The 15,270-nt window shown below is 37.5% G+C and overlaps 1 protein-coding gene across 1 annotated transcript; it reads left to right on the top strand.

Moving 5' to 3' along the window:
- Nucleotides 1-1,696: 1,696 nt before the first annotated feature.
- On the top strand, nucleotides 1,697-14,058 carry AMBN (ameloblastin). Its single transcript, XM_049885285.1, has 11 exons — nucleotides 1,697-1,813; nucleotides 2,990-3,058; nucleotides 6,033-6,083; nucleotides 7,565-7,612; nucleotides 8,125-8,235; nucleotides 9,159-9,395; nucleotides 10,309-10,347; nucleotides 10,592-10,651; nucleotides 10,747-10,791; nucleotides 11,196-11,240; nucleotides 13,513-14,058. The coding sequence occupies exons 1-11, from the start codon at nucleotides 1,697-1,699 to the stop codon at nucleotides 14,056-14,058; spliced, it is 1,368 nt and encodes a 455-aa protein (XP_049741242.1).
- The last annotated feature ends 1,212 nt before the right edge of the window (nucleotides 14,059-15,270 follow it).

The raw sequence follows: 15,270 nt of genomic DNA, 5'->3' as shown, positions 1-15,270 counted from the left end.
TTAGAAGAAAAGCCTGGTGATCTACTTCTGAAAAATCAGCACTGAAAATCTTATAGAGCACAGTCCTACTCTGACACACATGGGACTGCCATGAGTCAGAATAGACATGAGGATAACTGGTGTTTTTTTAACCATGTTCATAAACAATCAAAGATACCCTCTATTTCCCACTCTAGCAGTCAACTGGGATACAGCATCAATGTCCATGCAAACAAAATGCCTTCCACAGGGTTCCTCCTTTACCCTTCTTGGAGCACATGGACCTTACTGTCATCACCCCTCCTCCTACACACACACACCACACACACACACCCCCTCATACACATGGTGTCCTTGTGGTCCTATGTTTCATGTAGTTTCTCCCACAAAAGGATAATCAACGCATTTATTGAGCACCCACAGTATACCAGCTGCCATATCTTCATTATCTCATCTAATCTTCAAAATAAGCCTGTGGTAGTAAATGATTATGTTTATATCGCAGAGGAAGAAACTAGGGCTCAGGGAGCTTAAGGAACCTGATCAAGTACCAGAGCTGGCAAAAAATAAGAGACAGAACAAGGGACAAACCCAAAATAATAATACTTTTCAATAACATTTTGCTGTTTACAAAGCACGTTCACATTGTTTATTTCTTTTCAGGCTAAAAATAATTGCTTTATCAATGGGAAATGGAGTTTTTCAGGGACAGCTTCTTCAGTAACATTGTTTGAAGCTGTTAGGTCAACACTTGAGTTTGGAGCTGTCTTTCTCCCAAAATACCAGCTTCTTCAATGTTCCCTGTAATTGGCAACATTCCTATTTCTCTGAAAAAGTGTACTGACTCATCCCTTCTTAAGAAACTGATCTTAAAAAAAAAAAGTCAGAAATCACACCTTTGGGAAGACAAGGAGGGGCAGAATATAACAAAAGCAGAAAATCCACATCTAAGACATTTTTTTCTGTTCACAGATAAAAATCCATCCATGTTGATGTTAACCTTTTAAGTGACTCAAATATGATTTACACACCTGGCTTGACACTAAATCCCTAGAAATTTACCTATCTAAAGAGTAAAGTGACAGTCATGCCCATTGATTTGACTGTTTCATGGACAATGTGCTGACTTATCCCCCTCCCCCACAAAGAACACACACTGAAGGTTTACCTTAAGTGCACCTCTCATGGGGTCCAATTCAAATTTCTTGATTATCTTTATTATCTTCAGGTATTAAAATATCTAGGAAACGCTGAGGAAAAAAAATTACAACATATTCATTATCCATCTAACATTTTCATCCTCTCTTTCAAGCCCAGAAAGTTTATTTAAGTGTTTCCTTCTAGACTATGTGTGTTGAGGGGAGGAAGGGAGTTACTTTTACCACAATAAGCATGAGCGTAAAAATCCTGAGAACGCTGACACTGGGTGACTAGCTTTATCTGAAGATAAAAACCTGTATAAGGACTTATTTTCCACCTGTTTTACATATATTTCCCCCCCTAGCTCACCAAAATGATTGTCTTCAGAACCCATATCCATTATTCCCCTTCTGTCTCCCCTGCAATCGAGTTCCCTGAATAAATATAGGGGCTGAGTTACAATTAAAAATAATAAAAGGGTGTGGGTTAATTGCAGAGCAGAGGTTTTTTCCCCCCATTTCACTTCATTTTGATTGGTGGATTGGCACTTTAAATAAAGGTTTCTGATCTTCCCTGAATGAGAAATACACAGCAAGTCCCAGGCACAGTTCAGAAAAAATTTAAGTCTTCTTTTCTCAGCCTTATCTTGGTTGGCATCTCCGGGCCGAAAGCACGGTGCCTGTCGGCATTGCAGGTAAAACGTGATTCTACGATTTACATGTGCTTCCTGTAAGTTCCTTTTTCCTATCTCCAGGCAGCTTTTATAAAGAAGATTTATCATCACGTATCACCAAAAGCTGAATAATAGTTTATCGTAAGTCATTTGCATGTCCCAGGATAGACATGCCTAATAACCATCCAGCTAAGCAAAAAATATTTATCTAAAGACTTTTTTTTTTTTTACTATTTGTGATTAGTACCTAATTTAGAAAATTATTAGAAGAAAGTAAATTTTGTGGATAGTCAGGCCACCATTGACTTAAGATGAAAGAGCCTTTGAATTCACAGAATAAATCTAGGAAGCTAATTCATTTTGGAAATGTGCAGAAAATCAGTTTTGAGACAGATTTTCCACTATCAATGGAAATTAAAATATTCGATTTATTTTTAAAAGGTTTCAACATGACTATCTGGGTAACCTAAATATAGAGTGATATTCCCTGTGTGTCTGTAAATAAAGGTTTGTTCTGAAATGATTGTTGGTTGTATTACATAATGCACTTCAAAATTTGCTCTGGAGGAAAAACAGAGTATAAACTTCTAAGAACAATACTCAATAAACCAGTGTCTCACTTAGTAAAAGGGATTTGAAAACTGATAATTCATTTTACCAATTTAAACATAGTATTTAAAGTATATGTATGAAACAATAGCAACTGGCAAGATTAGATGAGACGCTTAGGGGAAAGTGTGTTTATCTTAATGGTGGTGGAATAGTTTGGAAAAGAATACCAAGAATGGTTGCACAACTTGAAGAATGTAATCAATGTCACTGAACTGTACATGTAGAAATTGTTGAATTGATGTATGTTTTCCTGTGTGTATTTTTACCAGCAAATAAGTAAATAAAAATATATGCATGGAAGTTACTCCTACATGTTCATTTAGGTTGTAGCTCCATAAACAAGGGGCTTAGCTGTTTCTTAATTGCTTGTCAGTGAAATCACTTGTCATTTCATTCCAAAAAAAACTAATAAATTCAGCAGTAAAAAAAAAATCAAATCAGTTGTTTAGCAACACTTAGATTTTTTTTTTCTAACCTGATTGTTTTTGGAAGAGCAGATACTCAGGTTTATTTAAAATATTATCTTTTAATTATTCTGAAATAAAAATTCATCTGATTTACTTCTCCAACCCAATTCTGTTTTAGATCCCACTTTTCAAAATGAAGGACCTGATACTGATCATGTGCCTCTTAGGAGTGAGTTTTGCAGTTCCGGTAAGTCAGAGTATTCCAGAGTGTGCCCTAGGACAGGCTCCTGATTGCTGGACACCAGACAACACTGGTGGGACACTGGCTGAGAGAGCCCAAACCTGGACTCATCTGAATTAACCCAGTGGCTAGTTCCTATTGATTGGAAAGTCACAGTGTGATTACCTGAAACCTTTTTCCACATAGATGCCCAGACTTCAGTCTTATCGTCCAAGAGCAACAGGTCAAACCTAAACATATAATTTTGCTATTCAAAAAGATATTTCAAAAAATTTTTCTAAGCCTCACTCCACTCATTCAAATTTAAAAGACTTAGGGAGATATCCACAATGATGACATAATTTTATTATCAATTACTTGCTATTAGAAAAAAAATTTAGTGTTTTTGAGCAAGTTATTATCAACTACTTATTCAACTACTATGAAGAAATTGAACTGGAAAGAGAAAATTTCTCAAAAATAAGTCTACTTTCTTTATTTTTAAAAAGGACAATATTAGTCAAGTTACCATGATTACAAAGCTGAGCTGGGTAAATAGATTTGAAGCTAGTAATTAACCAAAGTGGGCTCAAATGTAGCAACAGTTGTGAGGGTGGCACAGGACCAGCAGCATTTCGTTCTGTTGTACATAGGGTGCTATGAGTTGGATCCAGCTGAACAGCACCTAACAACAATTAACCAAAAAATTCACCTTGTTAGGGTGAAATTACTTCAGTCACTAACAACAAATTCAGTTGTTAGTGACTGAAGGCTGACGTTTCCTAAATCAACATGTCATGGCATTGGGCTAATTGTATGTTACAACTCTATACCTAATCTACTCTGTCACGTACTGAAGTAATCTCATACAAATACGTAGACAATATGGTTAACACTTAACTACTCCAGACAATATCATGTGATTCTGCTTCCATGAAGACCTCATATAGCTGCCATATGCATTCAGCAGGTATTTACTGAGCACCTGCCATGTATCCAGCAATGTGCTAGGGACTAGGGAGAAAGGTAAATAAGAAGTGGTCTTAGTCTTGAGGAGCTCATAGTCTGCCTCAAATGAACTCTAGAATATTTTAATTCCTTGATAGAAAAGGTTAGCTACTAGGGCCTTCTAAAAGTAAATATTTTGGAGAAAGATGATGAAAATATTTAGAAGGGTGAAAATCGTAATTCTGCAAACAAAAATAGAGCTTCTGTACCAACACTAAACATGAATTTTAAATAAAAGAAAATTTAAGTCGCTGTAGGGTTGCTGGAAACGCTGGTGGCGTAGTGGTTAAGAGCTACCGCTGTTAACCAAAAGGTTGGCAGTTTGAATCCACTAGGCACTCCTTGGAAACTCTATGGGAGTTCTACTCTGTCCTATAGGGTCACTATGAGTTGGAATCGACTCGACAGCAACGGGTTTGGTTTCACTTTTTACAGGGTCGGTATGAGTCGGAATCAACTAGATGGCAACGAGTTTGGTTTGGTTTGGTTTTTTGTAGGGTTGCTGTGAGTCGGAATCAACTCAATGGCAATGAGTTTTTTGGTTTTTATCTTAGCTCACCTTTGTCTGATACTGACATCAGGGTCTGCCTCAGCCATCCACTGTCAATCAGGTCCTTCTGAAAAACAGGACAATTGTTTCTGATTGCCCACTGTTTACCCATCAAATCAGATGTTCTGCCCGTTTTACTTCTGCATGAGATATGCATCTCCTATTTACGTATTGTTCTTTAATTTGTGACTTGGAACAGATGGAAAACAAAGTATAGTTTGTCCAGTAGTTGAATCTGTCCAAAATGCATTATCTGTACACTGGTCAATGTAGGGGAAGAGGGCTGTGCTCTCAATGCCCCTTCAAATCCTGAACAATATGCCCATCACACACACCCAATCACTCTTCCTGCCTACACAGCTAACTATCCTGGAGATTTTGCTATACATTCATAACTACCTTCACTGTACCCATTTCCAAAACTGAATAATTTGGAGAAATTGGCACCATGACTCAAATGGTGGAATTTTACTTATATGAAAAAGTGGAGAGGGGGGCATATGCTTAGGAGAATATTCCTGAACTTTTTACTTATAAAACAAAAATAATCCCAATACATTTAGTGATCACTCCAAAAATATCTGTGGTGTAAAGGAAGGAAGACATTACAACCCCTCGACCCTACATACCAAGAATATCCAAAGAAACAGAGAGCCTCCAAGTCCAGAAATTATTCTAATTTCTACTCTTCCATTCTCCTTTTTTTTTTTCACTAGTATTTGTGCATATTAATAAATCTTGGTTTAGGAAGGAGAATTTTTTAAAAAGCTAGTTGTAAATATAGCTATATTTTTTTAACAAGTTTTAAATGAACACATTAAGAATAATAGTGCTTGATGCTATACTGTTTTTTATTTAAGGGAAAAAAAATACCTTTGATCTGATGGTCCAAAAATGTAAACAGAGATCAACATTTTATACATGAAATAGTTTTTCACTGCAGATGATAGAGAATTTTTTGAAGCCCTTTGAATGGAAAGAAAGTTAGATTTGTGCGCATGGTTTTGCTGAATACCATGATCCCATGCCACATTCTGTAAGCCAGAAGCATGGAGGTTTGTGAAAAGCATGTGAAATTCAGCTCAAGTTTGTCCCCCTTGCTTTTATATGTAACATTTTTAAGAATATGAAACATTTTTAATCTTCTTTTAGATTGTATTGTGTTACTTCTCATATATTTTTAACGTAACTTTTAAACAAAATCAAATTTTACTTTTAAAGCAGCATAGCATTAAGATGCAAAGACTATGTTAATTATTATGCTAATTTCTCAGATAATTTAAATTGTGCTTCATTCTGTCCAGAAACTCAAGTCAATTGGGCAACAAACCAAAACTTTCTCTCAGTTGGCCCTTAAGTATTGAGATGACTTTCTATTCCCAATGCACATTTAAGGAAGTTTCTCACCAAAGAGAGCTCAAGATGATTCTTATTTCCATTTAGGTGTTTCCTCAGCAACCTGGGACCCCAGGCATGGCTAGTTTGAGCCTTGAGGTATGTTTGCATATAATCTTGACATTGGTATGTTCCCGATAAAGGAGAAACATGAAGGGCTGCTTCTCAGTTCTCCTATTTAGAAGTCTATGTCTGTCGTCCTGTGAAGCTTTAGAGAAACTTACAACATTAGAGCCTCATCTTATAATTCTACTGCAATTTTAAACTCAAGTGCTTTAATCTTTAAAATGTCACCTATATGTGAATCAAAGTAATACTAATAATTAATAGCTAAAAGACATTAATATATATTATATATGTTAGTATAATACTACCATAATATCATTACTACATTAATTAAAATATATTTTTCTGTTATCACAAATGGTTTATATTTAATTACTTCTCCTTAAAATCTGGAGCCCTGGTGGCACAGTGGTTAAGAGCTACGGCTGCCAATCATAAGGTTCGGCAGCTGGAATCTACCAGCTACTCCTTGGAAACCCTATGGGGCTATTTTACTCTGTCCTGTAGGGTTGCTATAAGTCGGAATCGACTCAATGGCAATGGGGTCCTTACAATATCATATATGAAAGAAAATTTACCTGTATAAAGTTTATTTATAGGGACTCCCGGAAAGAGCTGTAATGTTGTACTGTGATACCTGCTGCATATCCTGTGTTTGTCTTATTGCAGTTCTCATAACTGACATGTGTTCTGTTTAGAAAACCCAGCAAAGTGGAAATTTTAGACAAATATCAATATAAAAATATTGACAGTTATAAATAGAAAAATAGTTATGATTAGACATTTTTCACAAGGCCTTGCAAAATTTCCCTTCACCACAGCAGTCGGAGGGCAGTCAATACCTACAGGGGCTAGATGCTGATTTCACATGGAAAGTAATTTCGCTGGGGCTTTTTTCTCACTTTGTAGCTTAAGCTCAATCCAAAACACTCTAAATCTCTTCCCATTAAAAGTGAAATTGACTTTCTGTTGAATTGGTGGCTTTCTTGACAACCTATCAAAATACTTTACCATTTTTCCCAATTTTTTTTTATATTTACTATTTTGATGACTATTTGGGAAGGAGGCTGAGTTGTTTTGTTTTGTTTCTCCTTTTTTTTTCAAATTTTTCTTTGGGCTGAATTTGTAAAAGGCAAAGTAAGTTAAATGGGAGCAAAAAAGATGCAATGAAGTAATGTCTTTGCAATCACATTTATACTTCATTTGAATGAAACTATTTTTTTGTGTTTCAGTGTGATTCCCACTTAATTGGTAGTTTTTCTCTTTTATTTAATGATAAAAAGTAAACTCACTATTTTAATAGTAATAATAACAACAATGGCAGAACTGTTGTTACCTTGTACAACATTTAACATTTCCATTTTTCGGTGATGATTTGTGTCTACTTTTATTTTATTCAAATTGACCCACTCCAAACTTTGTGCTGATAATGTCATATGTTGAGAAATCAGTTAAGAGTCACAACGGAAAAGAAAAACACATGGCAAACACTAACCCACTTTTTTTCTTTATAGACAATGAGACAGTTGGGAAGTTTGCAGGGATTAAACACACTTTCTCAGGTAACTACTATTTTCAAATTTTTCTTTTTACAAGTATTCATGGTGGTGGTAGTAGCATTATGATTGATTATAATAATTCATAAAATTATAATTCATAAAATTCATTTGTTAACAGACAATATCCTAAATACTGAAAGAACAAATGAGTAACTGGGGTAGCCTAGAACAAAATAAGATCCTGGGGTAAGGTGGCAGGGCAAAATTAAAACTACATTAAATTTTTTTGTTGTTGTTAAAAAAAAAACCTCTCTTGGATTATCAATTTTATTATATGGCCCGTGAATACTTAAAAAGCTAAATCTCAAACAACCTTATGGGAATATTGCAATCTGGGTCAGGATAGAATGTAAAACTCTTAAAAGAGAGCATTTGCCCATGTAAAACTGACCAATAATACTCTTACTTTTCCTATCTCTATACTTTTTGTGGGTTTTTAAGAAAATGGACACCACATTTAAGCCAATGATGAAATATAAGCATGTCTTTTTAACGGCCCCCCCCCATGTGTTTAGTATTCTAGATTTGGCTTTGGGAAATCTCTTAATTCTCTGTGGGTGCATGGTCTCCTTCCACCACATTCTGCTTTCCCATGGATGCGACCAAGGGAACATGAAACTCAACAGGTATATTTGCATCAATGTGCTCGAACCTTCAGACTGTAAAATACTCGCCCATTTGCCTTCTCTATATTGGTGGTTCAGTGGTAGAATTCTCGCTTTCCACGCTGGGATCCCAGGTTCAATTCCTGGCCAATGCACTTCGTGCACAGCCTCCACCTGTCCGTCAGTGGAGGCTTATATGCTGCTATGATGCTATGAGCTCCCAGACTAAGACAGACTAGGAAGAAAGACCTGACGACCTCATTCTGAAAATCAGCCAATACAAACCCCATGAATGACCAAAGTCCGATCCACTACCACTCAAGGGGTCGGAGCAGGACCTGAGCAGTGTTTTGTTGCATTGTACATGGTGTCACCAGGTATCGGGGGCCAATTCTATGGCAGCTAACAATAACAACAGTGTCATCATATATTAGCATAGACAGGTAATAGTAATCAACAGAAAATAATTCAAATACCAGATAATCAAAGCCTATAACTGGGGGGCAAAGACTTATAACAAATAATTACTATCCAGTGACAGAGTGGTAAAATAGAGATACATACAGCCTGCTATGGGAACCTAGAGGGGGAAAGGACAAACTCTGTCAGGAAGCTCAGGTAGCAACCCATCTTCAAGAAAAGGGGTGGTCCCAAAGGAGGTCAGGGAGGTGGGCATAAGCAGACCTCCCCAAATAACATGGTGCCTCTGAGTGGACTCCAATCTCCAACCTTTCCTTTAGCAGCCAAGCGCATTGCCAGGGACTCCCCAAGTAACGTAGCCTGTGAGTAAATTGGAGCTTTCTATGTAAATGCAGCCCCAAGGCAAGTCCTCTAGCGCCACTTCCAAGTAAAAATCACCCCAAGTCCTTTCGATTTAGAAATTTTAGATACCACAGTTCAGTGAACCATCCCCTTCCTGACCCTCTTTTTAAATTTCTCTGCAGTATGAATATTCTTTGCCTGTTCATCCCCCACCTCTACCATCACAGCAGTCCCTGCAACCTCAACAGCCTGGGCAGAAACTTTTCCCCCAGCCCACTGTGCCAACTGCCATCCAGAACACAGCCCAGAAGAGCCTGCTACAGCCTGCATTTCACCAGGGACAGCTGCCCTTGCAACAAAATGAGTCTCCAATGATTCAGCAGCAGGTGGCACCATCAGATAAGCCACCAAAGCCTGAGGTAATGATTTCCTCTAATGGCAGATCAGAATCACCTGCTAATTTAATGAAGAGCCAATTTGCCAGACACATGTAAATAATCACAGCCCTCAAGCATAATGCACAAAAATACAAATACATTCTTAATTGGTCTGACATATCTGGAACTAATTTTTTGAGTAGAACATAAATATTCATTCTCTCTTTTGCCACTGGAAATGAGACGTGGATTCTAAAAGATGCTGTACCTGTAAAACTTGGTTTCTGAGTTGCAAAAGAGGATAGTTTTCAGAGGAAACAGGACAGACCAGGCTTCCTATTATTAATCTCTTTCAGTGTTGGAAAAACTGAGAAGAGCGATTGATACCTCAGCACAGCAACTAGTATTTTGTATTATTTTCTCTCTGCCTGACTATAGAGAAGACAACCCTGCAGAAAGTACCTTGTAAAAATGTAAAGAAAAGGACAATGGACAGAAAAGGAAAATACTACTGTATATTGTAGGCAATAACATTCAATTCCCTTGTATCATCCTGACTACAACCCTGTAAAGGTAGATATTATCCACCTTTTTATAAAGGATAGAGCTAAGACTTATCAAGGTTACAAAACATGCTCAGGATGAAACAAAAGCTTAGGAACAGAGCCTAGATTCAAAGTCTAGAATGTTCCAATTTCCAATTTCAAGTCTTTCTATTCTACAATGGCAGGCATACCCCATCTCCCTGAGTCATGTCAGCAAATAAAGACAATTATACAGTCAAATTATAACTCTAGGGTCATACCCCCAAAAGACTAAAGGAAAGCAAAATAGGGAAATTCACTCTAGATTTTATTATAACTTTATTATAATCATAAACCAAGTTGAGAGTATGCTTGATTCACCTTTGTCTATTTTGATTGTTTGGTAATTTTAATATTTATCTGTGATATAGTTGCCAAGAATGGATTTTGCTGGTCCACAAAGTCCACCAGTAAGTACAGATCTCAATACTTTCTTGGAAAAAGATTTCTATACTTTAAGAAAAAATGAAAATTTAAAATTGTTCTATTTTTGAGGTATAATGGTTTTCTTTGCATTTTAAACCTTAAATTCTTGTTTTTCATATAAACCCATCTGAAAATGTGTTTTTGATAACTCTTAGAAGTTAGTGTAATGGGGATTTGCATGTGCTATGGCAAATATGAATTACTTAATCAATTTTCTACTACTTAAAGATGTTCCACATTGCCCGTTTGATATCTCAAGGACCAGTGCCACAAGATAAACAATCTCCAGTAAGTTTTATCACACCATTTCTGTGTTTGCAATTTACTTAAAAGTTTTTCCCCTGGAAAATGCATTTTGTGATGACTATTGTCTTTATATTTAGCTTTATCCAGGAATGTTTTACATGTCTTATGGAGCAAATCAATTGGTAAGTGTATATTCTATTTAAAATGTCATTTTTAATTAAATGTTTCCTTAAGAGCTAAAATTATAAAATCCAGGCCTCACACAATAAATCACAAATAGATATGCTCTAACTGCCTAAATTAGCAACTTAAAAGACAAGGGGTACAGTTCCTATTTGAATAATTCTGACCAGATATACACACATACACACACACACACACAATGGTATTAAAGGATTTTTTTATCTGAATTGTACAAATTGGCTGCTTTTATTCAATCACCTCTCTTCCTACTCTGCCTCTGTAACATGCATTAGTATTAAGGTTTAAGGGAAAACTAAATGAGTTTTAACTTTGTTTTGTGTAGCCAAGAAGGTAATAGAAGGCAGCCGGTTCAAAATATGATACAATGTTTCCCTTTTAACAGAACGCCCCTGCCAGACTTGGCATCATGAGCTCAGAAGAAATGGCGGTGAGTAATGTCTTCAAACTCTTCTTCTTAGAATAGTAGCCAGGGAAGAACAGTCACAGACTGCTGGCTGCAATAGACAGTGGCCATGAATATCGCCAACACAGAGCATGAGACTCAGACTTTTCCACTCCAAAACCAAACGCTTTATTCCAAAGCACATCCAAAGATTTCATCACGTTTTCTGTAGAGTCATTTCTCAGTGATGACCACTCTTGAACATAAAGTTAAAATTGAGAAGAATCCCACGGAACCTCAGGACTCATGCTTTGGATAATAGATACAAGAAGGAAGTCCTGATTTTTTTTATTATTCAAAAATAAAGCTTCTCATAAGCAGGTTTCAACCTATTAGATTAAGAAGAGTAATGCCCATTAGTTGATAACACTTTGTTCTTCTTTATGTTATGCTGCCTAGAAATAAAACTGTATAAGGTATAGCTAGGACTGGCTTTGCCTCATCTCTTGTCTGCGATCACAGGAGAAACCTCTCCTGATCAGCCATCATTACCGAACTGTAAATGCATCAAACCCAAAAAGATATGCGTGCACAGAGTTCCCATTCCTTATCAGGCCATTTACCCCTCAGGACAACAAATTCAACAGCACTGCAAGTAAATTCAGACTCTAAAATTTAGAAATTAACCAATTTAACCAAATTTAAATTTTGAGTACTGTAATATTCAAGATGATAAGTCAACGATAGTATTCTCTCATTCTGTTATCATTATCTATGCATAGTAGAAATTTCAAACTTGAGATCAATAGACTCACACAGCTTTACTTTTTCTGTCAGCAATTTCTACCCGCTATGCACTTGTTAGGGCACAAAACAAAACAAAGAAAAAACCATAAAGAAGTAACAAATTGCTATCAACTAAAAATCCTATCAAATTAATCATTACTAAATGGACAAACATTAAAAAAAAAATACTATCACAAAAAAAAAAAAGCTCAACATTTTTAAGTGCCTTTTGTATGCTAGACCCATAAAAAGAAACTATGCAAACCCCAGTGCCGTCAAGTCGATTCCGACTCATAGCGACCCTAAAGGGCAGTGTAGAACTGCCCCATAGAGTTTCCAAGGAGCGTCTGGTGGATTCAAACTGCCGACCCTTTGGTTAGCAGCCGTAGCACTTAACCACTATGCCACCAGGGTTTCCAAGATACTATGCAGACAAGATAAATAAGATAAGCTCCCTGTTTTCAAGATGCTTAGTCTAATCCATGGAAAAGATAGTAGAAGGGCAAATAGTGTCAAAATCATGTGCTAAGGGTAACAATAAAGCTAAGAGGAGGGGCAGTGAGTCCAGCCTGGAGGTTCACAGAACTCTGGAAGAAATGATGCCAAAACTGAGATATGAAGTGTGAAGAACTAGGAGAGGGTAGGAGGAAAGAGAATTCGATCTACATAACACTAACACAACTGGATGAAAATTCAAAATTCGAGTACATAATTATTACCAACTTTTAATTTATTTATATTATGCCTCATTCTCAAAAGATTGTGGGGTAACTTATGAAAAAATTCACAGTAAATATAATTTAAAAAGTTGAACATCTAATTTACAAGGAGTCAAAATTATAAGGAAATAGGAATATGGATACAAAGTCACAAAGTCTGGCACAATTGCTACTACAAATAGCTCACCCATGATTTTTATTCCAAAATTTCTGGCAGCAACAACAAAGGAAACCTGCTCAGTTCTGGAATTCGAACTGTCCACAGGAAGAAAATATTTCTTTTCCTTCAGAGAAATCAAGCTTTAATCAAGCTTTTTCTAATACTTAGTTCTAAAAAAAAAACTTACATGGGAGTTCATTTGAGGGGTACTGAGAAATGCTATTGACAAGGTCCTTCAAAGCATCCCTAAACAAATTTAGTCATGGATTTCAGTTTGTTTGTTTTTACGGTGGCATTACCCATTTCAACTGCTAATTATTTTCTTAAAATTAAATTCACATTAACTTTTGCCTAGGGCTTGGCTCTGCCCTGCTGCCCTGTTGTTCCCCTTCCCTCCATTCCAACCAGACATGGTGAAGGGTCTCCATTTCCCTTTCAGAGAAGTGGCCTCCCACACCCATAAAAATGCAGAATTCTCTCCATTTAGATTTCAAAGCCAATTTAAGGGGCAATGCGCTGCCACAAAGCTGATAGCCAACTCCCTGTTCTTTACCAGGTTTTATGGTTTCTCAGTGAATCTGACCAAGTAGAATTGCATGGTATAGTTATAATATGTGATAATGGTGTCTCTGATGAATGGCTTTTTTTCTAGGGGGGCAGAGGAGGCCCCATGGCCTATGGAGCTGTGTTCCCAGGATTTGGAGGCCTAAGGTCCAGCTTTGGGCGAATGCCCACTAATCAAGCCATGGGTGGTGACTTTACTCTGGAATTTGACTCCCCAGTCACTGCAACCAAAGGCCCTGAGAAGGGAGAAGGAGGTGCACAAGGCTCCCCCATGCCAGAGACCAACCCAGCCAATCCAGAAAACCCAGCTCTCCTTACAGATGTAGCTACTGGTGCCCACGGAGGGCTTCTTGCTTTCCCTAAGGGCAACATTGCCAGCTTGGCACGGGGCCCTGCAGGGCAGAGCAGGGGACTCCCCAAGGTCACGCCAGCAGCCAATGACCCACTGGTGACCCCTGGATTAACTGATGCTTATGGGACCTATACCGCTGACATGACCACGCCCCTGGGTCTCCAGGAAGAAGCCACCACTGATACCACAGCAACCCCAGACACAATGCAAACGTCAATGCCAGGAAACAAGGCCCAGCAGCCCCAGATTATGCATGATGCGTGGCATTTCCAAGAGCCCTGAAAGCCTTGAGATAGTTGCGTCCTGTATGCACAAGCTTCTCAGCTTTGCCCCGATAGTGTATCTTCTTGCTAAAACACTTATTAACCTTCTGCAGCAAAGGTATTACCAGCACCAAGCATATATTAATAAATAAAAGTGGCTAGCAGCAATGTAGGCCCCTTCTTGCTTTTATTCTCTTATCGAAATAAATGTATGGGTTGTCACTGTGATTTAGAGATACTATCGGTAATGTCAGAGCAAGTCTAAGGGTCTCCGAATTTGATAACCACTGTTGTTTAGCTGTCTTAGGTGTTATAGAATTGCTCCTACTAGCATACCACTATTATATCCAGGAAATGTGACACTGCTTTGGAAGGTTTTCTCTAAGCAAAGACACATGTTCTCAGAATTATAAGCTATTTCATTCAAACTTTATTTAATGGGGATTGGTGGAGAACCCTTGACTGGCATTACTGGGTTTGGTATATTGGATTTAAAAGTCTTGTTTGTAGAGTATTTTATTTAATCTAGTAAAAATCATCTAACCTATTTTAAATAAAGAATTTTTCTCACTGAAAGTATCAGGAGTTATGCTTATTGTTTTTGTACTTAAATGGTTAGGAAAAGCATACTTACCCCCATCTTTGCTACTCTTTCACTCATTTTATTCAATTCATTCAGTCCTTCACTGAAAGTTTATTGAGTATCTACCAATGTCCTAGGCACTGTTCTAGACGTCGGGGATATATACCCTTTCCTCACAGAGCTTACAATGGTGATGATTGACAAGTATACAATCACAATAATAACAGTAACAGTCACTCTAGGCCAGGCTCAAGTACTTTACATACGTTATCTCACAAAAACACTGCAAAATAAACAACCCCAAGGCCACAACACACGTGAAAAATACCAGGAAAAGGCCAAGAACAGGGTGCCCCTGAAACCACACAGAGAGGCTCCTAGCGCAGCTGAGGGGGCAATGCAGGAGCTAGAAGGAATCAGACAAGCTCTCGCAGGACAGTGTTGAAGGCATCTGCAGGATGAGGCCTCCAAGAGGAAGAAGAAACACAAAAAGAGTCATGAAATATAAGGTGGGAGAAGGGGACCCAGAAAATGATCATTGTTTGTCACAAAGACTAGGTATGTATCAGCCAGGGCTATATGCCTAAATTAAGGAGGTTCCAAGCCTAGATCTGGTCACCCTTGAAAAGGAGCCTCCTACTCCATTCT

This window comes from Elephas maximus, chromosome 5 (assembly GCF_024166365.1).
Source record: "Elephas maximus indicus isolate mEleMax1 chromosome 5, mEleMax1 primary haplotype, whole genome shotgun sequence".
NCBI classification, from domain to species: Eukaryota; Metazoa; Chordata; class Mammalia; order Proboscidea; family Elephantidae; genus Elephas; species Elephas maximus.
The sequence above is the reverse complement of the archived record's forward strand: the minus strand, read 5'-3'. Positions and strand labels throughout refer to the sequence as shown.